Source organism: Aptenodytes patagonicus, chromosome Z (assembly GCF_965638725.1).
Source record: "Aptenodytes patagonicus chromosome Z, bAptPat1.pri.cur, whole genome shotgun sequence".
Lineage (NCBI taxonomy): Eukaryota > Metazoa > Chordata > Aves > Sphenisciformes > Spheniscidae > Aptenodytes > Aptenodytes patagonicus.
Genome location: NC_134982.1, coordinates 40,379,323 through 40,400,436, shown reverse-complemented (window position 1 = coordinate 40,400,436; position 21,114 = coordinate 40,379,323). Strand labels below are relative to the sequence as shown.

Below are 21,114 nucleotides of genomic sequence, written 5' to 3'. Positions count from 1 at the left end.
AAAAACCAAATAAACAAGGCAAACACACACAGCTTGTAATAGTTACCGACTACAAAATTAAAGGGCTGGAGAGCGCCACCTTTTGACACAAACAGACAGCTGAGTTGTTTCAAAAGTGGTGACTTGGCCACGGTGAGCCAGGGAAATTAGGTTGAAAAGGACATGACTTTCCTTGGAGAAAGGAATCCCTAGGAGAACAAGCTAAAGCAAATTAACAGGAAGTTTACAGTTTTGGTGTTTTAAACTAAGATTTGTCTTTTTCCTAGAAATTCCAATGTTATTTGTACTGCAGAAAATTTCAGATGTTCTGCTCCTGCTAATAATGTTTTTCTGAAAGCAGAACATACCTGGTAAGCTTTAACTCAGTCGCACTCTGTTTCCCTATATAGTTGTAATAGCATTCCTCTCCTGCAGTGTAAGCGAGACACCTTTCTGTTGCCATCATTTGTAAAATAACAGAAAAGTGGACTGATTTTTTAAACCTGGCTTTCCTTCTTGCAACTCACATTATTTGCATTGTTAATTCGTAAGGAACAGGTTTTCACTGGCAAATGTGATGAGGTAAATACATCTGCAAAATGGCAAAGAATGCCATAAGGAAGGACGAACTGGATTCAGATTCGTAGATTTCTCCCCCACTCCCAAGCCTACCTTCACCAGTTAGCACAAATGTAGATGCTGTCGAACGCCACAATTTGCACACACTTTAATTTAAAATAAAGCAATGGAAAAGCCAGTATCTTACCTAAAAGACAGACACTTGAATAAAGATACTATAACTAGGCATATTTTTTAATCTTACATTAATTCTTCATTTTATTATCTTTTGACAATTTAATACCTAGAAAGGTGTCTCCTGGGAGCTTCAAAGATTAGAATGTTCAATATGCTCATAGCTATATTAATTATCTGCAGCAATCTGGTCCCAAGAAATCCTATGATGTTGCAAGTATCAGCAATTAGTTGCTGTGAGACAAAATATTCTACCGATTGAAAAGAAGGCACCTAGATCTCAAGTGTCTAGAGGCAGAGCTTCTGCTGCTGTAAGCCTGCACACCAATTTCAGAACTCTTCCAAACGATTTATGTATTATTCTCTACCACTCCTCAGTTACAGCACAGTTCTCTTTTCCTTGTAACACTGTAAGTCTTCTGTACCAGGTACAGGAGTAGAGCCCTTTCAACCAATACCTGGTTTTCTTCTTGATGGGATATCCTATACATATATCTATACATACATAGATATATCTATACACACATATATATATATGTATATACACTAGAGAAAGAGAGAGACAGAGAGAAGGCAGGTATTAAGGTTAAGGGGAATCTTTTTGTTGTCTTCAGCTATCCTAATGACAGGTATAGAGAAGATGGGGTTAGACTCATCTCTGAGGCTGACAGTAATCACATGAATGCCAACAGATAAAAGCTACAAGAAATACTGGGAAAAATACTAGGTTCACAATGAAGTCAGTCAAACACTGGAAGAAGTCGTCCAGCAAAACTGAGGAATCTCCATTTGTAGACATATTCAAAATGCAATTGGACAAGCCCTCAGCAACCTGATCTGAATTGGTCACAAAGGGAGTTGAACAGATGACTTCCAGAAGTCCCTAAATTACTGCATGGCTACAATTCTATCCTGGTTCATCTCTTTTAGAAAAGAAGAATTGTTGAAATTAACCCAAGGAAATTTCTTAAACACAGTCTTTAAAAAGATAATGCACTGACTATTTATAAAGCAAAAGACATAACCAGAAGTTGGTACTCACCAAAGAGCTGGACTGGTGTAAACGGTATGGTCTGAGCAAGTCTCATTAAGTTGTTTCTTTCAACAGCTGCAAGCAACATAGATTTCACTACTATACTGAATAAACAACAAGCTGGCTGAGTTTCAAAAACATCTGGCGGCACTTTACTGTAGTGTACAAAGCCAAGGAGGCTGCAATGTGATCCTGTGTCAGATCTGATCACCGTTCTACCCAGCTAGCAACTCCCCTTTGCATGCCCATGGTATCTCACAAGCATCAACTGCCACTCTTTCCCCCATTCATTGATTCCCTTCTTCCAAGCAAACAGGCTTTCTGGGATAAGCCCCTTGCATGCTGGCTAGAAAGACTGCTCCTCCTCCTCCTTCCACCAAGGGCTGCCCCTGCTTCCTCCTCCTGCCAGCTCCAGTGCAGCAACATTCACACTGTGCCAATGAGATGCATTGGCCCCAGCTGCCCTCACTGCCTGTGACTATCAGGCTCAGAAGCACCTGGGGATTTAGCAAGGCATCACAGGAAAATCCAAGCTTGCCCTGCACAGAGCACTGTTTCTTCATCTGGGCTCCTCACCAAACAACATCAGTAACATTATTATATCTCCCTAATTGGCAGCTTATTTCTCAGGCAAACACCTTCGAAACTTCAGAGTGCCAACTAAGTATTTATGGATTGTCCTCACAATGACTTAGTTATCAGGAAGGGGGACAGAAGTGTGAAGTAAGCTGCAAAGAGGGTAAGACTAGAACACGGAGCCAACTTGGATGCTGCTGTGCTGACTGCCTAATTTCCCTATTCAGTGGCTGAAGACAAAACTAGCATCCAAAGCAGAGTGAACCACAGCAGAGCTGTGTTCCTCTGCAGAACAACCGAAAAGCCCTGATGGCAGACTCTTCCAGAGCTTGGACACTGTCTGTCCTTCTTTTCAAGATTACTTCTCTGAGCAGAAATTAATTAGAGATTATTTAGCCCAGAAGGAGAGAGCGAAGGGGACTCATGACGTGCCAACCCATGAATTAGGGTCCTCATTTAAGAAGATCTGCATTTCAGACTCCACTTCAAGGCTTGTTTACATATTCCAAATTCAACAGGCATTGGTTAACATGCCTGAATAGTTTTGGAGCATGGAGCAAGGTCCTCCCTTGATGGCTCACTATCATGGAACTAGTGCATAGCAGGGGCAAGGATGTGAACAGGGGAGATGCCAGACCTGTGCCATCTGTCAGACCCTGCCAGCGCTCACTCTAGAGCCTCCAGAAGCAATGTGAAGTGCACTTGCACCAGCTCCTGAACTTTGGTCAAAACTCAAGTTCTGTTGGGTGTGCAGAGAGGCAGAACTGTATTTGCCTACGCAACATGATAGCAAAAATAATGCATAAGCAGTATATGCTGCAGGATTTTAGTATCAAACTTTTGGGCTTAGTTGGCTAAATTCTATCCCGATCTTCCTGAGGAAAGAAAACCTACACTGGAAACCTCTCGAGACGTTTGTCAACTCATAATGGAAACCACTCTCATTTGTGCTAAAAAGTTCTACCTAATTTCAAATAGCATGCCTGATGAGAGCCAAATTAATCACTGCAACAATGCCACAATGTCAGAGAAATTACTCCTGTACACTGATTACAAACCAGAAGGTGTTATTCCCAGTGAAAATCGCATAGTTTTTTGAACTTCAGGAGGCTGCTAATGCTTCTGGTTTACCCTAGGCTTCCCTTTAAAGGAGGCCAAGTCCTGTAGGCAACAGAGACATCTACTGGCAAGCTCTCCACAGTTCTCCTCCGGGAAAAACTGAAATCCAAGCCCTGTGGGAAAATCTGTGCATACTCAGTACAGGAAAAGACAGGACTGCAGGCAATTAGCATCCAAATGATTTATTCCCTGCCAGATTTCCAGGAGTTCATAGGTATATAAACACAGATTAAGTAGTACAGGACCAATTAACTGAAGAAACCAATTCCAGAAAGTACAAAGGAGGATGTAGGAGGTGTGAGGGGAAGTGACAGCTATAAACAAATGAGTGCCTCTTCTGCTCCCCCAGGAATTGGAGCTCTATTCACTGTTTCCACTGATATTTTGAAGCGATTATCTATACTCTGCTCTGGATTTGCCAGAAATACCCGGAATAGAGCAATTAGCAGCAAGAAAATAATTCATAATTTTGTCACTGGAGTGTTAGGGATGAATTAATACAGAACCTTCTTAGCAGTGGGCAATTGTGCAACTCTTCAAAGTGAAAAACACAGAGCATGACAAGGGAAGAACTAATATTCTTTTTAATTTGTTAAATTACTCAGCTATCATACTGGTGCCTCCTGCTTACCTGAGTAGTGATGATGCAGATCTTGAGATGTTTTCAAGCAGGCGAAGATATCTGAAATAATGTTTAAAGGATCATTACTTTAATTATTACAGCAGAGATAAATGCATGATTTTTGAATTCGTTCCATCCCAGAGTTTGTCATGAAACAGATTAATCAGAACTACTGTCTCAGCATTCTAAAGAGGAGAATTGCTAATAGGCTTTAACTACATTATAATGTACAGTATATTGGCAGATTTCAGTCATCAATGTAATATAGCCAGATAACTTATTTATTCAGGGAAATGGTGAGAAACTTGTCATATTAACCTCAAGGACATGTAGCTTCTCTAAGCCAATTACACCTCTGGGATATTAAGCGCACTTTGCTGTCCCTCATGCTTCACAGCCTCCCAAAGGCATGATTTTTCCAACTCCATCGTCAGTCATTAAGCATTCCATTAACTATACTATAACACCAAAGTTATAATAATACTGTCCCATTAACCCACAACACCTAAAATGCTGTTAAAATATAAACAAACAGTTTCTGTGGTTACATATTTAACAGGCACAGCCAGATCAAATTTGGTCCAAAAATCTTTGTTTTATAAAAAGTCTTTTTAATAAAACCAAGATTAATGAGCATGTTTCCATTAATTAGATGAAATCACTTTGTTATATTGGAAAACAATCCTTCAAAATGCCAGATTTCAGAAACTATGTATACTGTACTACTTTTAATTCTGAAAAATGAGATAATCATCAAAACTGAATCTTCATCAAAATATTTGAACATTACACTTTTCTTCTTGGTGTATTTTATTTGCTTATATTCCCTTTTCTAGCAAAAGAGATCTTAAATAAAAAACACAAATAGATGTTGGGGGAAGGGCCAGCATTTCCACTGAGTGCCCTTGGTGATTCAAGGTCCCTTTTGCTCTCTTTCTTGCTGGACCCAACTAGTTTTGTTGCATTTTGTATGTTGTAAAACAACAAACATGAAAAGGGGAATGGGGGCTAAGTCATTCCTTTTGAGGATAGGAAAACTGGATTTTAATCAAAGCAACGGTGCGCTCTAGAGAGCAGCCCCACAACTCACTATGCTTGCAGCAGTGTGCTTCAGCACTGCAGCGTTTTGTGCACAGCCAGACCCAGAAAGAGCAGCACTTGAAGGGGAGATAAGTCTAAGAGCGACTGGTTTCTGCATCACAGCTAGCTTCAAAAAGAGATAGAAGCCCAGCTGCTCAGCCTCTTACAGCTAAGTGGCGTCAGGAAACCTGGAAGATTGACTAAAAGGCAACAAATACAAGTGAAGTTAACTAGCACTCTACTTTTGTGGAACAAAGTCATTCCTCGCTATGACCTTTAATTTCTTCATGGGCCATTTCATAATAAATCCAATGTTTCACTGATTTCATAATTTCAGGGAAACCACACAAACGGAGGTATTACACCAAACTGCAACTTGAAAAATCAAGCATACATTAAAAATTTTATATCACAATCTATTCTCAGGTATACACCCTGCTTTAACTCTCTTAGACTGCCAGGGATGAAAGCAGCACCATCATCTTAAAGAGTTTCTTCCTGCTGAAAAGGACAACATTACTGGGCAGACTAGAGTAAAAATATCTTTTAAGATTTCACAGTTATCATGAGAAAAACATGTCCTCATAGAAAAATCATTCACTTTAAAGTACGAATTAGTAACTAACATATGAAACAATAATTGAACATTTTTCCTATAACCCTCCAACTATAGTAAATTAAATTCCTTTTCGATTTTGTACTTCAGAATTGTCAGAGTGAGATTTGCAGAGAGGAATTAAAATGAGTGACAAGCAACCAAAAACTTACTGTCAGTTTCCTCTGAAGTTCTCAACCTGTTTAAAAGCAAACATTTGATATTTTACTCCAAAATTTCTGTTGTTAAGTTACACTGGTACATAGAAAGAAATGTCATCTATGTAAAGGCAAAACTCAAAAAGGTTTGATCAGCAATCATAAAACAAAATAACCCTCAGCGCAACTTTGTTCATTGCAACAATCAGCAAATAATCTTTAGTTACTGAACAATAGCCACATTTTTATGCACGTTTCTTTCTCTGCTTTATGTTGTGCTGCTCTTATGATTCTGCACCGCTGTTCATAACGTTTACACTGCAGTAACAGTAACAGTTAAAGACCACTTCAATCACACACACAATTGTTCATTTTTCAATCAATGCTGAGATGTATTCAGAGCTACATATGTCATTACCATTGCTTGCACAAAACCAGATTTTTTAAACTGATGGTCCTTCGGATTAGCAAGGCTGCAGAGAGACTATAGCATCAGCATTAACGTTAAAGCAGTCTTTGTTAGAGAAGACAGTGGATATGATTCAACTCACAGACCAGAGAGATCCCACTGAAGACAACAGACTAACTGACAGAATCAGGCCACTCAACGGCCTGCAAGTCCTGCTGGTAAGTATGCAGTTTGCCTACTGCCTATAAATGACTGGGTAAAAAAAAAAAAAAAACCAACCACAGGATGGGTAAAAACACAGTATCTTTCTTCCTCTTCCCCTGGTGAAATCACACGGGATGTGACAGCTTTCTAGTGTCTTTTATTTATTACATCCACAGTGTTACTAAGAGAGATATAAAAGAAATTGATGAAAATAAGAAAGAAAAGGAACAGTGAGACAGCACTGCGTGTAGAAAAAATACCCCCAATATTAAGATAATGATCAATCAAGCTGGAAAAAAAAAAATCAAAAAACCCACAATAAAATTGAAAACACTTCTGAAATCAGTATACTTTCACTAAATCTAATCAAAGCTTAATAACTATTGAAAACCCATTAAGAAAACCAAGCTAAATATTTTGTAAATGTGCAGACTCAGTACGAAAAAGATTAATCAGAGAATGAGAGGAGCTTTCAGGAGCTGCTAGCATTTTAATTATTAAAAAAGGAAACATGCAATTTGCACAGCAAAAGCAAATGCAACTTTCATGCTCGCTACATTGGAATAATAGCTATTTAAAGATGCTATGGTGATCTTAGTGATTGAATTAGAAAATTGGATTATTGTTAGATTAAAAAAGGGTGTCTATTCCACCTAAAACTATACACTTTGTTTAAATGGATCTCCTTTATCCCCATTAATAAAGCATCATTTAAAGAAACTTAAACAGACTGAATTGCCTTAACTCTTCGTTTCACAGAAATTTCTCATCCTAAGTATTTTGCAGAACTGAAGTGGAAACCTGCAGAAAGTATAGAAGTCTCTTTCTAAAAGCATGTGATGAATATCTTAACACACTAATAATACATACGAGGAGTTCCTGTTCAGATTACTTTTCTTGGTGGTTCCAAACATGCTATTACTCAAATCCTGTAAAGAGGAGAGATACTTTTACTGGTAAAATCTGCACATCACTGTCATATATAAACTGCGCAACTCAAAAAGGTACAATCTTGAAAACACTTATTGTTATGCTTATTGTTAGCATCAATAATGCCACTGACAGGCAGGTGAATCACAGCATTGCCAAACCTACACTAAAATGGAACTAATTTGCTCACATTACAGTTTTCCATGCTGTCTTCATACATTTGAATAAAATACTCAGGTACCCATCTATATCTCAATACACTCACAAAAGCATGTTAAAGGTATTCTAATATGGACAGTATTAGAGAGCTCTCTTTATATTGGAAAATTCCAGTTTAGGGATAGGCTTTACAGTTGTTGAAAATAAAATGCATCCTAAACCTCTATAACAGAAGAAGGTACAGACTGAACAGCTTTCCAGTGATATTTAGATCACATATTTTCCAGGTCTTATAGGTAAAGAAGTACTCAAATAGTCTTTTAAACTTCCAGCCATATTAGGGAAAACTGGGCCAGCCGGGTCCTCCTAATGTGCTAGTCAGAAATGGGATTATTCTCCTGAATAGTAGTCAGGAAGATTTCAATCCTCAAAAGAAACAGAGTCCCCCAAAAAAGTTCAAAGACGACAAAGTTTAAAGATAAATCAACTAAAATTCAGCTTTGAATATTATCTGAAACTTAACTCACGATTTTTTTATTTCACTCATGTTTTCACCTTGTAGCTTGCTTTGCAGATGAAAAAATCTTTAACAAAAACAAAACCTTCCTACACACACCCTTGCTTTTCTTCCTGCTACCCATCAGGAGGGATTTCTGAACCACTGGTGTTCAATGGGTAAATCTGAGAAGGACCACTTTAGGAAGAATACATTCTTTAAAATGTATCATACTCCAAGTGGAACAGTTGGATGCAGCAACACTGTTACATCTCAGTGATATATATAAATTCTCATAACCCAGACAGGACTTAAGGAGAGGCACAGCGACTCAGTGGGTATTGGAGGCTGTATCTTGAAAGAATAAATTATTTGAAGTTGGCGTTCTGGAAGTGACTAGTTTCAGCCTAACTCCAATCCTGCTGTAATCAGTGGAATTTTTCTGAGAACTTTAAAAATCCCACCCTTGAGTTTTACCAAAGACATCTTAATATGAGTTTTGAAGCACCAGATTACTTGGTCTGTCCACACAGTTTAACTGACTGTACCTTTATTTTGCTTGTTTGACCCTGTGTTTCACATTTCAAAGATTTATTGATTTAGACTCCAAGCTCAGTTTTTACAGAATACAACATCAGTAAATTTATTTCTTTCTCTCTCTCTCCACTCTTTCATACAAAAACCTGCCATTTTAAAAATTTAGATTCAAGCTCTCTTCCCTGGTATTTGGGATTCAAATTCTACAGCACTCAGAACAGCAGATCTGAAACTATCTGGTTTATTTTTATTCCTTTAAAAAAAAAAGGCAACTCACAGCATTTACAGTGAAAAATAAGCTAGGCTTTTAAAGATCACCATTTTAATAATCAAGAGTGCTATAAGTAAAACAGGCAAGGAAGGATGCTGTTGAAAAAGGAAGAGGAAAGGATTCTTTCACAGTTCCTTTTCTTAATTTATTCTTTGTTAATTTCCTTTCATACCTCTTGAGATACCCCTTCGCAATGTAGTAGAAAGATACATTTTCTTCCATTAGCTACACCATTTTAAAACAGATAGAAGTTTCTATAATCCAGATTCCTGCCCCCAGTCTTCAGGAAATTTAAACTGGTCTAGCTCCATCAAAGTCAATGAGCCTAGGCTGATTTACATAGGCAGAGGACCTTTACATTATGGACCTGCAAATTAATTCTGATAAATAATAAGATATGGTGTTTGTAAGCCAGTGGTTAAGAAATCTAAGCTTTGCAATTATAATCAATATTTAACTCCCACTTTGCAAGAAATAACTATCTCTGTGTGATAGATTAAGAGCTATGTAGCTAACTTTCCAAAATTTACTTCACTCCGCTAGCCAATTCTGCCCACAGGTTCAAGACCAAGCTGTGTGCTTACTCGTTGCCTAATGAAACATCAACACACGCGTCATTTCTGACCAACTTTTTCATACTCAGAACCACTCCGTGATTCAATAATTTAATATCCTACTTCAATAATCTTAATAGAGTGTTAACAGCTGTTAAATTATTCATTTACTCGCACACATGTGCTGTGCCAGCAGCCAACAAAGTTCCTTATCTCTCAAGAGGTATTTCATGACAAAAAACCTATAGTGCCAAGTCCAGGGATGTCAGTAGAGCTACCCTGGGCTCACCCCAGCCAAAACTATGGGCTAGGATGTGTAACCTTAGGTCTTACCTCTCGAGAATGCCTCAGGTAATCACAGAACGGTATGGTATGCCTACCGATGTCTTGATTTTTCATTTTCTGGTGCATGTAAGTGAGACGTTCCAAACCTAGCCAAAAGAGCAGGTATCAGCTATTTCCAGGGTGTAAATGAACAGCTCTGCTGCTACAAACTAAACACTGAATGCAGTGCTATAAAATAAACACCTATATACCATATTGCCCCAGCAAACGCGTAATGGGCTATAAAAGCAGTAACAGAATTTCATAGGGTTAAAACAGACTGTTTCCATTCTCTGTCAGCACATTTCAGAGGAGCACAGCCCTTCTCAGACCATGCTGTGCTGAGTCACAGCATTCCCTGGTGCTTCTCCCAGCAGCTCACAGGATGAAGCCAGTGAGCTGCATCACAGCAAAGCTGAAAGGTAAGATGAACTATGCAAAGGATTTCTGAGAATGAAAGGGCTGGAGAATTACTAAAGGAAGAATGCCATTCCCTTTTCATTCCAACAGAGACGATGCAGAATTCATTTCATCCCTTTGGAGGACGTGTTTCTGAGCAATGAGTAATGAATAATGCATGCAGAGGATCTGCCAGCAGATACAGTATCACAGCACTGCCTGTGAGTGTAAATGCCTTGAGAAATTCACGAGAGAGTTTATTTCTGCAATTAGCCAGGATGCCACTTTAGAAGACACCTCAGGAGAGGAGACAAGGATATCATCCTCCTTGCTTCCCACTGATTCCTGAGGATTAGTACTCTACTATCTCCCACGTGAGACTGGCAGCAGTCCCGGAAAGATTTAACTGACCTTCCATCCAACCTATGCCCCTTTTGCCTCTGCAATGAGACAGCAAATAACCAAGTCGTGTGTGCCTGCAACCTAATTCTAATTCTGTAAAAATTATGCCATGAGGTGAAAGTGGTGGATGACACTTTGAATTTGTGAATTTTTATTTACTGCTTCTCTTTAAAAGCTGTTCTGAATTTCACCGTCTGCAAAATATCACATACTTAGCTGACTGAAATTAGACACAGTGAGCCAGTTCTTGCTGTGTTTCTCTTGCTCATCCCAGACATTGATCTCCACGGGCTCTGAGCTCACTTGGGTGTTCTGGGGACAATCATCCACTCTAATCACCTGGCAAGACACAGACAAAACGACACTTGATTTATAGGATGACTAGCACCTCTGTAGTTTCTCTGACAGCCTATGACGTGGCCTTTCAGAGCATCACTGAAATGCCAATGACTGAACTTGCTCCCAACTGAGAAACAGATTTTCCCATTTTTGTTACAAGTTGCAGAAGACACATTGCTTTTGTCTAGTAAATACTACTGACGAAAGACCTAGCACTGTAGCTTTTTAAAACAAAGTTCGAAGTCCCTCAGAATACCTTCAGAGGTACTAGGTCTCAAAGTTCAAGTCTAAGATCTGTTGCTGACCTGAGCATCTTATGTAAACATACCAGTGTTCAGTTTTTATCTCATTAAACAGAGATAACTCTTTCCAGCTGACAAAGATCCTGGGAATCTCTTTGTAACTTTATAAATAAATTTTTATATATGTACACATACATACAGTTACGAAAGTCACCCCATACATATGACACAATCAATATGCTGTCTGCAATGTGCTAAATGTTTGATGGATTCAGAGAAAACACTGCAGGACTCTTGTAGGCAGGAGACAACATTATGAGGCCTGGCTTGTTTGTTTACAGTTGCACATCACCTGAATGTGGCTCACCACTCCTTCAGTCTATCCTAGATTGTATGAAGCCTCCCCAAGTCCTCCTGCCAGCTAAAGTGCAAGGACTGATTCCTTTCTGTGTAAAATCAGTCATACCCCTGGTATACTACCTAGCAAAGTCTGTAGACTTCAACACGTTCAAAACTGAAATCCCACACATTCAAACAAAAGGGAAATTAAACCAAAGCCAGACACACAAAAAAGATGCCCCAATTCGTGTGCAGCATTTTAAATGTATACTTTTTCAGCTAAGCCACACTGCAGAACTGCCGTTAATGAATGAAAGAGACAGCTATGGGATATGTGATTCTCTTGCATCTGCACATACCGGCACCTGAAGGCATTTTTGATTCTTTTTTCCTCTCCCAGACTTTCTGTCTCTGTTTTGTTGTTTTGCTTTTGTTGCCTCACTGTGGTGTAGCTCACTGGATTGTAAAGACTCTGTGGGAAAGAGCCAAAAAACACCATTAAGCTACAGAGCTTTTGTTTCTAAGAGAAGATCGGATAAGACTGAGAGTTGGTAGATCTCCAAAGCAAGCTGAAGGAAGACTTGTGACACCCAAAGCTAATACTCATGCAGTTCAGTGCAAAGATGTGCACCATCACAAGATATAAACCAACAAATGTTGTCCATCATCTCATACTATTGGAATCTGCTGTATTTTACCTGTTGGTAAGCAAACTTGGTAGTGGACAGGGAGGGTTTTAAACTGGCTATAAAAATGTGTACCTCTTCATTCTCCATGCATCCATCTGACCTATGATACCACTAATGTATCTCTTAGGGATTGTGTAATTTATTTTGGCTCCTGCAACTCCTGAATTGGATCCCCAGGGCAGGAGACCTCCCCTGAGTGAGCACAGTCCCTCTGTCACACCAGCTGTGTAGCCACAGCCATAGGGATCCCATAAGATGGGGAGAATCAGGGTGGCTGACACACAGGTGTGGTGCAGCTTGGATACAACTCACACTTCAGAAACTCCCTACAGCAGTCAGACCCAGCACAAAGAAAGTGAAGGAGTAATTCTGGACTCTCTGCTACTACCCTCAACTGCAGCTAATACCTCCTGGGTGCAAAGGAAACATTTTTGTAATGTCTTGGGCTCCCCAGTAAAAGATACTTGTACAGGTGTAGAGTTTTATAATTACCACCTATGGCCTTGCAGGTTTTCCCTCTTTTCTCTTTCTTAGGGGACTGTAAGCTGTTGCTCCTGCAGAAACTCCAGTCCCTCCAGAGTGGGCTGATCCAGAAGGAGGTGCTGCGTTTTAGCTTGTTCTGAGAGATGATGCTGCTGTGACGTGACCTGTTGGAGTTGTAGGAGAAGGACTTCGATTCTCTTATCTGGCCATGCCTGGGAGGACTACCCGTGCAATTGCAGTCACGATTATAGGTGGAATGTATGCACAGGGCCTTCTTTTGTTTCTTCCTTGAGCTGAAAACCCCTTTTTCATCACCTTCAGAGAATCCCCAGTTCACATAACCACCTTCAGTTTCTTCCCTGTCACCACAGGAGGGTGCTGCACTCTCTTCAATATCCAGCGATGGCTGGAGACCAAGAGGATGATCAGCTTCTACGGCATCAGTCTTTTCTGATGGCAAATGCATAACAAAGTCTCTCTGGCTCCACTGATAATCTTCTGGCTCTTTTCCAATGAGGCTGACACTCCGCAAGTTTTGCTGCACCACAATGCTACTCTGCAGTTCATCTCTGAATGCATCGTCCCTGTACTTGGCAGGAGTGCTTAAAAAGGACAAATTCAAGGTGACATCCTCAGAGAAAGACCCTCCCTGATGGTCAGGGGGCACCAACAAAAATTGTCCATATCTAGGGGTTGACTTCATCTCAGAGGATACTCCCGAAGTGAGTGTGTCACTTTCTATCTCTATCTTTCGAGAGCTGTCTTCTACCACCTTGTTAGTCTCGGTCCTCAATACGTGGTCTGATGGCCACTGACTCCTTACCAGGCTCCGTAAGAGGGACGGTGGCATGCTGTAGTAGTGGTACTTCTTGTCATACAAACACTCCAGGCTGCTCAAGGTCTTGGAATAGAGCGCATTGCTCCAGCTATGGGGCAGCTTCCTACAGGTTCGATGTTTTGTGTCAGCCAATAAGGCTTCTTCCACCTGCAAGGTGTCTACAGCTGAAAGCACTTTCAGGATGTCCACTGTCAAGGCAGACAGGTCTTGCAAATGTCCTAGCTGGCTGTCCAGGGAGAGTAAAGACTCCTTGATATAAAATACCTTCTCATGCACTTCCTTAAGCTGCAGAAACATCTCTTCCACTCTAGGTGGAAAAAGAAAAGACAATTAAAATACCAAAACACAGATCTTTACTTCTGTTTGCCAGATGATGAAGGAAGCCATTAACACATTTCAAAAAGTCAGTGTTTCAAACAGCCCTTTTTTTTTTTTAATGATGACTTCCATTCCCATGAATATCTATATTTGACAAAACCCATCCAAACTTACAACATGTTATTCAGATTACTGGGCCAACAGCCAGTGACTTTTAAGGGAACAGGCTTTTTGCTCAAGTGGTATCCATTTTAAAAACTGCTGTTTTCCTACTCATGTCCATTCTTTGCCATAGAACTACTAAACCAAGGACAGAAGGACACAGCTTTGGAAATGCTGCACTGGCTATTGCTGTAAATGTAAAATGCTGTGAAATACACTCCTTGTCAGCCAGTCGTTCTGCATTTCTACATTTCTTGTGCAAGCTTGAGAAGGACAAGGCTCACACAAACGTACAGATACTCTTGCATTTCTCAAATATTGGAGACTGGTGGGAAAAGGATCTTCCCAACAACCTGTTTGACCTCTGGGAACAGATTCTGTATGTCTGATGCCATCAGTTATCTTCAGGCACAATTCAACTGCCCAAAAAGCAAAGCCTTTTTTTATGGTCTTCAAATCCCCAGTAAACAGTGCAAGAACTTCTTGGCCTGGAACGATATCTTTTTAACCAAATCATTATCTTAGTGTTTCCTGAAGATACTCTTTCTGATGCTCTATCACCAAGACAATGATACACTAGCTGCATGCAATATGCAAAAGTTGCTCCTTTCCTTGTCACTGAGTAACTAAAAGATGTAGTATTTAACCAATAGCTGAATAAAATCAAAGACCAGTGTTCCAAAATATTTTATTCATCTAAATTAATTTCTTGTATTAATGTTATGCAATGCTGTGAAGTGTGTCTCACCTTTGCACTCAGAAAAAAATTCCTTTCCAGATCTATATTTATCCACTAAACGAAATCTTCTTGCTGTAATCGATTCTGCAGCTTTTGAACAAAGCTACTTATTTTATTTCTTTTACAGGGGACATTCATTTTGCTTGTGTGTTTCGTTTTAGTATGCAGAAAATAAGATTATGAACAGGCAAAGATTAAGAGGCTATCTTTCTCTAGGCAAAACAAATTTATTAGATGAGATCAGTATTGGCATTCAGTAAGACTCTTTATAGTGCTCACTTTCTTTAACTCTTCCCATTAAACTTAATGGCAGCTTTGCCATTGATTTCAATAGAGAGCTAAATTAGGCCAATACTGAGAGTTTTGAAACCCCGTTGACAGCTGTGTATTGACATTTTGCAAACCAAGACACTACATTGCAGATAATGCTACAATGGTTATATGGTTATTTCTGTAAACAGCAGTTATACTCAATCACAAGCAATATTCTCACAGTGTTCCTACACTGCTAAGCCTTTAAATAAAAATACGTATTGTATGCTGTACTCTGGCATGTTTTCGTGGTGCTACCTGGTCTGCAAAAGTGAAACTGAGCAACATCTTACTGTACCACTTTAACCACCTGCACACTGCACACATCTCGGGATGCAATTCTGCCAGCAAGGCTTCCCAGCCAGGCCTGCAATGCAGTTCAAACAGGCACATTACATTTCCACCAAATTAGCAAGGCCTGTGCATGTTATTGCTCCTCATGTTCACAGTGGCCAAAAGCATTAGCTTATGGAAGTCTTTTTATATGACAAATGTATACAAAGAGCACAAATCTGCAGCAAAACACACCTTTCTGTTGTCAGACGGATCCTTTCACTGTCACTGGAACTCAGGCTTTCGTTCTTCTCATGAAAGTATTTTTCCACACACTGTTCCTCAAAGTCATGGAGTTTCTTTAACTCCTCATCACTGAGGTACAGCTCTGAACAAAGGAGATAGGAGACAGTATGAAGCATGCTGACAAATGCAATTGTTTATAAGCATCCATGAGAAAAAAAGAAAACTGTCAGAACAGGTTTCCTCCCCCTCCCTTGACAAGAATTAATTAGACCTAACTCCATTAATTTGGGCTTATATATAAAGACTCAACATGCCACATACAGGTAAACATGTTTTTTGTCTTTCCTTAGACAGGCAGCAAAACCACACTGACAAAAATTGCAGTGCACTCCCTTTTAAAGCCTCAAAAGTACATACCCAAATGGCTGCTCATAAAGATGTATTTTCTCCCAAACTTTTTCCTGTATTTTGCTATATAGGATATATATAGCGTGTGACTCACAAGACTTAGATATAGATATGTAAGACTTAAAAAGTATTTCACTATAATTTGGTCCAGGCATTCTTTTAGGACTAGTCACCTATAACAATTTACAGTCCTTTCAGATACTCAAAGCTACAAAGCTTTTTTTCACCTAATTGCTTCATGTGTTCATATGTATAAAACATTAAGCAAGATTACTGGGTGAAAAAGAACACATTCAAAAGTGTAAAACTCCACAGACTGGGCTTCTCATGATGCCATTCTTCTAGCACACCAAGACTTCTGAGAGAACAGATTGCTTTTAAGTCAGTATGAAGAAATGCATACGGTGGTAAGCTGTTTCTCCGATCCAAACTCCCCATCTTCCAAGCTCCTTTTTTCTTTCCTTTTTCACATACCAGTCCTCACTGTAGTTGCTAGGGGGGCATCTGTGCCAAGCGACACGGCAGTGTTTGCTGCAAGTGTGTAGTACTCGGCTGCAACACACAGCTCAGCAAGGAAGCCCCCCGCAGTGTTCTGGGGTCCCCCTCTCACTCCAAATGAGACTTGATCACCTCCCTAGGCTCTTTTCCCCCCTAACCTACCTGTGTTCTTGCCTCCAAGATTTTACTCTATCTTGGTATTTTCATTGATTTTCCACAGGGTGGCACTGGATCCTCATTGCTAAAACCAGTTAATTATAACCACACCAAACTTTAAGTAGAAGAAACTTATCAAGCAATGCACAGGCATATAGAAAAGGGACACAAAGGTACATAAACAGGAAAAAAGTCCCTTTCTGAGAGAAGTGTACGCAACGCATGAGCCCTCTTCTATCCAAGGACTTTTAGATGTGCTAAGCAGCGTTTCAGTTTTTCTTGTGCCTAATGCACCTTACAAGCAAGACATCCTCTATGCAACGTCAGTGACTTATACTATGCCTGCATATAAAATAAGCAGTGGTACTTCAAAGGCAGGCTGATGTATCCAGTCATGATGGAGGAGCTGAGCCTGGGAGCAGCAGTAAAGCGGCTCAGCATTGATTAGTTAAGCCCATTTTTTAACTCTGTAACCACCTGTGAGTGTGCCAGGTATCTTCAGGGATTCACGTTCAACAGAGAAAATCCTAAGTGAAGCATAACCTAGGCAGGGTCTGCTCACCTCTCTTACTAGGTGTCAAGGATGTACGTTGCACCAAAAAGGATGAGGCTGTATAATACCATGTGCCAATGTTCCCCAATGTTTTTTTAGATAAGGTTACAGCCACCAGTCTCTCCTCCTCCCCATTCCCTTGCCTCACCCTACCAACCACCAAGCCCCACGATTGAGTATTCATTCCCATCCCAACATCTTGTGGTCCCGTCCCCGCAACGGCTAGGGCTGCTCCTGGCAGAGCTGCAGGAGCTGGTGACAGTGGGACAGGGAACTGGCATCATCTTAAAGAGGCATTAGGAAGGACCCTGGGATGGAGAAGTCCAGGTTGGGAAGGGTGAAGGAGGTGGGGTTAAGGTGCAGTGATGAGGCAGTACACAAAGGGAAGGATGTAGTGAGGAGGTGGGAGGCCCCTATGCTCTCTCTCTGCATCTGCCATCACTGGATCTCCTCTGTCTTCGAGTTCTGCGGCTACTTTCTCTGGGCAATTAAAAAGGAATTTGTTTGTCTTTTCAGGACAAATGTACAGAAATGTATACCTCTAGTATTGTTTACTCTCTTTCAAAATAAGCCTATTCTATCGTACAGAAAAAGCTGCTGTCCCTTTATTTCAGTTTGGAGTTGTGATGTAACTTGACTGATGCACAGTATGTAGCAGAGCAAAAGCCAAATACAAAGCAAAGCATTCCCCCAGTTGCTTTTTCCTACAAGAGTTCTCAGGCAGGCAGGTTAAATTCAGTTTTGCAAATAAAACCAGCCTCCTACCCAGAGAATCTCTTTTTTTTTTTTTTTGGACGAACTGAGCTACAAAATGATGGGAGGCTAGCAAAACATTCCTCATGAGCTATTTTCGTCCCCAGCTTAGCTCTGCTTACTTAGTCCAACATCGCCTTCCTCTTGATCCAGCTCATTTGGTGGCCGATGGTGGAAGATGCGGTTTATCAGAAGTCCAATGTGGCTCAGGAGGATGAAAGGTGGAGGCAGCCATGGCTTGTCATGGTAGGTCATAATGTAGCGGTACCGGTTGTACTTCCAGAGCTTGTTCGATATGGATTTCAAATCATAATAAACATTACTGAGAAGAGAGATAGAGGGGGAAGGAGGGTAAAACACTCCCGTGAGGAATATTCCCAAGACAGCACAAGATGCTTGTCTACAGATCTAATTTGACACTGAAGAAAAGTCCCATCCCTCCAGTGAGGTAAATCAGCTTAGCAACTTTCATTTAACAAAGCAGCAGCATGTGCCTGCAGCTAGTGCACTGAGAATGAGATCTTCAAAGCTGCCTAACGGATTTGGAGATCCAATTCCCATTCACATTAATGGGAACTGGGCAAAAAATATCCCTGAAGTGGCTTTGAAATCTCAGCCAGATTATTTAAACTTTAATACATAGCGTAACTGAGAATTCAACATTGTCTGCCTCTTTGGACTGGATTAAATGTAGGAGTCAGGATAAGGCAAGAGTGTTAACAAAACGGTTCTGCTGCTTCTCAGTGCACTCCCCCTAAACAAAATACTTGCTGCAAGAAGCAGCTACATGAGCAATTCTTCTGCAGGGTACTCTTTGGAGCCATGATGTTACTAAACGTGACTGTTGTTGCACTGAATAATTTCCCGTATCCACTATCATAGACCCAAGTACAGGAAAGCAACTTTGTGGTCTCTGGCACTGTAATTTCAGTTGCAGCATCATACCACACATCCAGCATATAATTACAAAAACATCAGCTTTGCTTCTGGGAGCATAATTAAATATATTGCTCATACCCATTTTTGGTCCCACTTCTGGAACAATCAAATCACTAGGCAGAAGATTTAACATATCATCATTGCTGAAGGTTTAAATCTAGAAATAATTCAAATTACAATTTCACAGCTGTGTATCAAAAACAAAAAATTATGCCTTGCCACAATTTCACGAAAGGGATTTCTAATTGGAAGTGGGAATAGAATGAGTTTTGATCATTCAGTTTTCTTGAATATTAATCACCACATTTCTTCATTTGAAATTTTTTTAACCTACAGCTGACTTTTTCTTCCCCAGAAATACTAGAACTCTAGGAAAAAAATAATTAATTACATGGGTTAGATTGCTCTTTGCTAATATTTACAGAACTGGATCCACTACAACAGTTTCCCTGTTAAAACTTGAAAGGTTAGAATTACTATAAAGACACTGATTAATTACTACAGAATTACTATGAATTACTATAGAATTACTATAAAGAGCCTTCCTACTCTGGCAGCAGACATTAAAAGGCAGATAGTGAAAAACACTACAGTTAGATTTCAGTCTAGAACATATCAAATTGCATCAAACAACAGGAATTTTCAAATTATTTCCCGAAGGAAGAGCATGCTCCTACAAAGTCATTATCCTCTTCCCTTGAATACCTTCTCCACTTACCTGCCAATTTAAATCTTGGGCTACCCTATGATGAACATTATACAGGCTCTCAGCACAACAAATACAACTTCTAGGGACAAAGGACAAATTATTTCAGAGCTGAATTAATGTTGCTTGTTTGCCAACTGGAGTTGTCCACTTTCAGAGAGTCTGTGTTTAAATGGCAAAACAGTTTAGGTGTCTGCTAACCATCCCCTTCCTCCCACCCTCTTATTTCCACCATTCTTTTTTTATTCACTGGACCCCATGGAAGGTGGGGTAACAACCACCATCAACATGCCCCTGCTGGGGCATTTTTGGTGAAAGGTTTTTGCAGAAGTGTTGGCAGAACATCTATTAGTTGCTTTTGCTTTTGCAGCAATATACCATGGTACCTACTTAAAGAAAGCAATAAGCAAGTTGACCATGATGATGTACTGCACAAAGAGGTAGACAGCTTGGAGGAACGGCGTGAGGAAGGAGCCAGGAGGACAGTCCTCATTGGTTTCGCAGACTGAAAGTGAAGGACATACAGAGCATGGTTAGCATGGAAATCAGAGCAGAGCACAGCAATGGCATGTGCTCCTCATTTGCCCCAGCAAGAAACAGAAGAGTCTTTGTTACTTTCACGGAGATACATTACTAAATTTCCAACTAAAAAGTCTACCTCCATGTAAAGGAGATCTGAGACCTCTTCATGATGCTACTGCCCTACAGTTTCCATTGCAATTCAGAAGCTGTAGACAGCATTTCATACGTATCAGTTCTTAAGCCAGTCACCCCGACTTTTTGTTAAGGGAGAAGATGATGCAGCTGAAATGTATTTGGGAGATGGCACACACTCAAGTAAATTGAAATCCCAATCTTTGATCTTTAAAGCAAAGCTTTCACTGACTCCACTGTGAAAAGGATACAGCACAAAGGTTGCTTTATCAGTACTGGAGTGTTATTCCTTTAGAGCTTCAGTAAGATCATATTAACTCACGTGCAAAAGGATATATGGCTATGAATAGCTATGAATATTTGTGAAATGAAGCAACAAATCATAGAAATTAAGGGATCCCTCTTAATGTTTGTAAATTGTCAAAATAAATACTTTTCAGTCTTTATAATTTTTAATCAAATTTTACACCTTTGAGGGAATTTTAAAACACATTTATAAGGCAGCAGCCCTAAATTCAGGACATATTCCACAGCATAAAGAGTCATTACAGAAATCATAGCTTTATTTGGGAAGTGTCAAATTTCTAAAGGTTTAGCATTAATAAGTGATTAAATGGATTAAACTGTGAAACTTAACAGTGTGCTTTCATTAAAAGAATTTTCACTTATATAACCAAAATACATAGCCATCATGTGACTGTTTCAGCAATAATAATGGATGCAACATCTTAAATTACTTTAATGAATCAGGTCTATGCTGAACTATGTATCTTAAATATCTGTATCTATTTGCGTATCTACTTTCCTATTTTAGGGACTGTTTTACTTGTACCCATCACTTAGCAGCATGAGAGTGCCTTCCATCTG

The 21,114-nt window shown here is 39.9% G+C and overlaps 1 protein-coding gene across 4 annotated transcripts in view; it reads right to left on the bottom strand.

Annotated features, from left to right (window-relative positions):
* The window catches only part of TRPM6 (transient receptor potential cation channel subfamily M member 6), a 96,949-nt gene that overhangs the window by 13,461 nt on the left and 62,374 nt on the right, over positions 1-21,114 (bottom strand). For 2 of the 4 annotated variants that reach the window (XM_076363118.1, XM_076363117.1), the window contains 11 exons: positions 19,984-20,098; positions 18,071-18,270; positions 15,590-15,722; positions 12,702-13,837; positions 11,880-11,992; positions 10,813-10,939; positions 9,809-9,906; positions 7,399-7,457; positions 5,931-5,956; positions 4,092-4,142; positions 1,775-1,840 (listed from right to left, as the gene is read on the bottom strand). In XM_076363118.1, the coding sequence (XP_076219233.1) occupies positions 1,775-1,840; positions 4,092-4,142; positions 5,931-5,956; positions 7,399-7,457; positions 9,809-9,906; positions 10,813-10,939; positions 11,880-11,992; positions 12,702-13,837; positions 15,590-15,722; positions 18,071-18,270; positions 19,984-20,098 (2,124 nt within the window). The remainder of the gene's footprint in view (positions 1-1,774; positions 1,841-4,091; positions 4,143-5,930; positions 5,957-7,398; positions 7,458-9,808; positions 9,907-10,812; positions 10,940-11,879; positions 11,993-12,701; positions 13,838-15,589; positions 15,723-18,070; positions 18,271-19,983; positions 20,099-21,114) is intronic. The other 2 variants (XM_076363115.1, XM_076363116.1) reach the window with 2 other exon arrangements.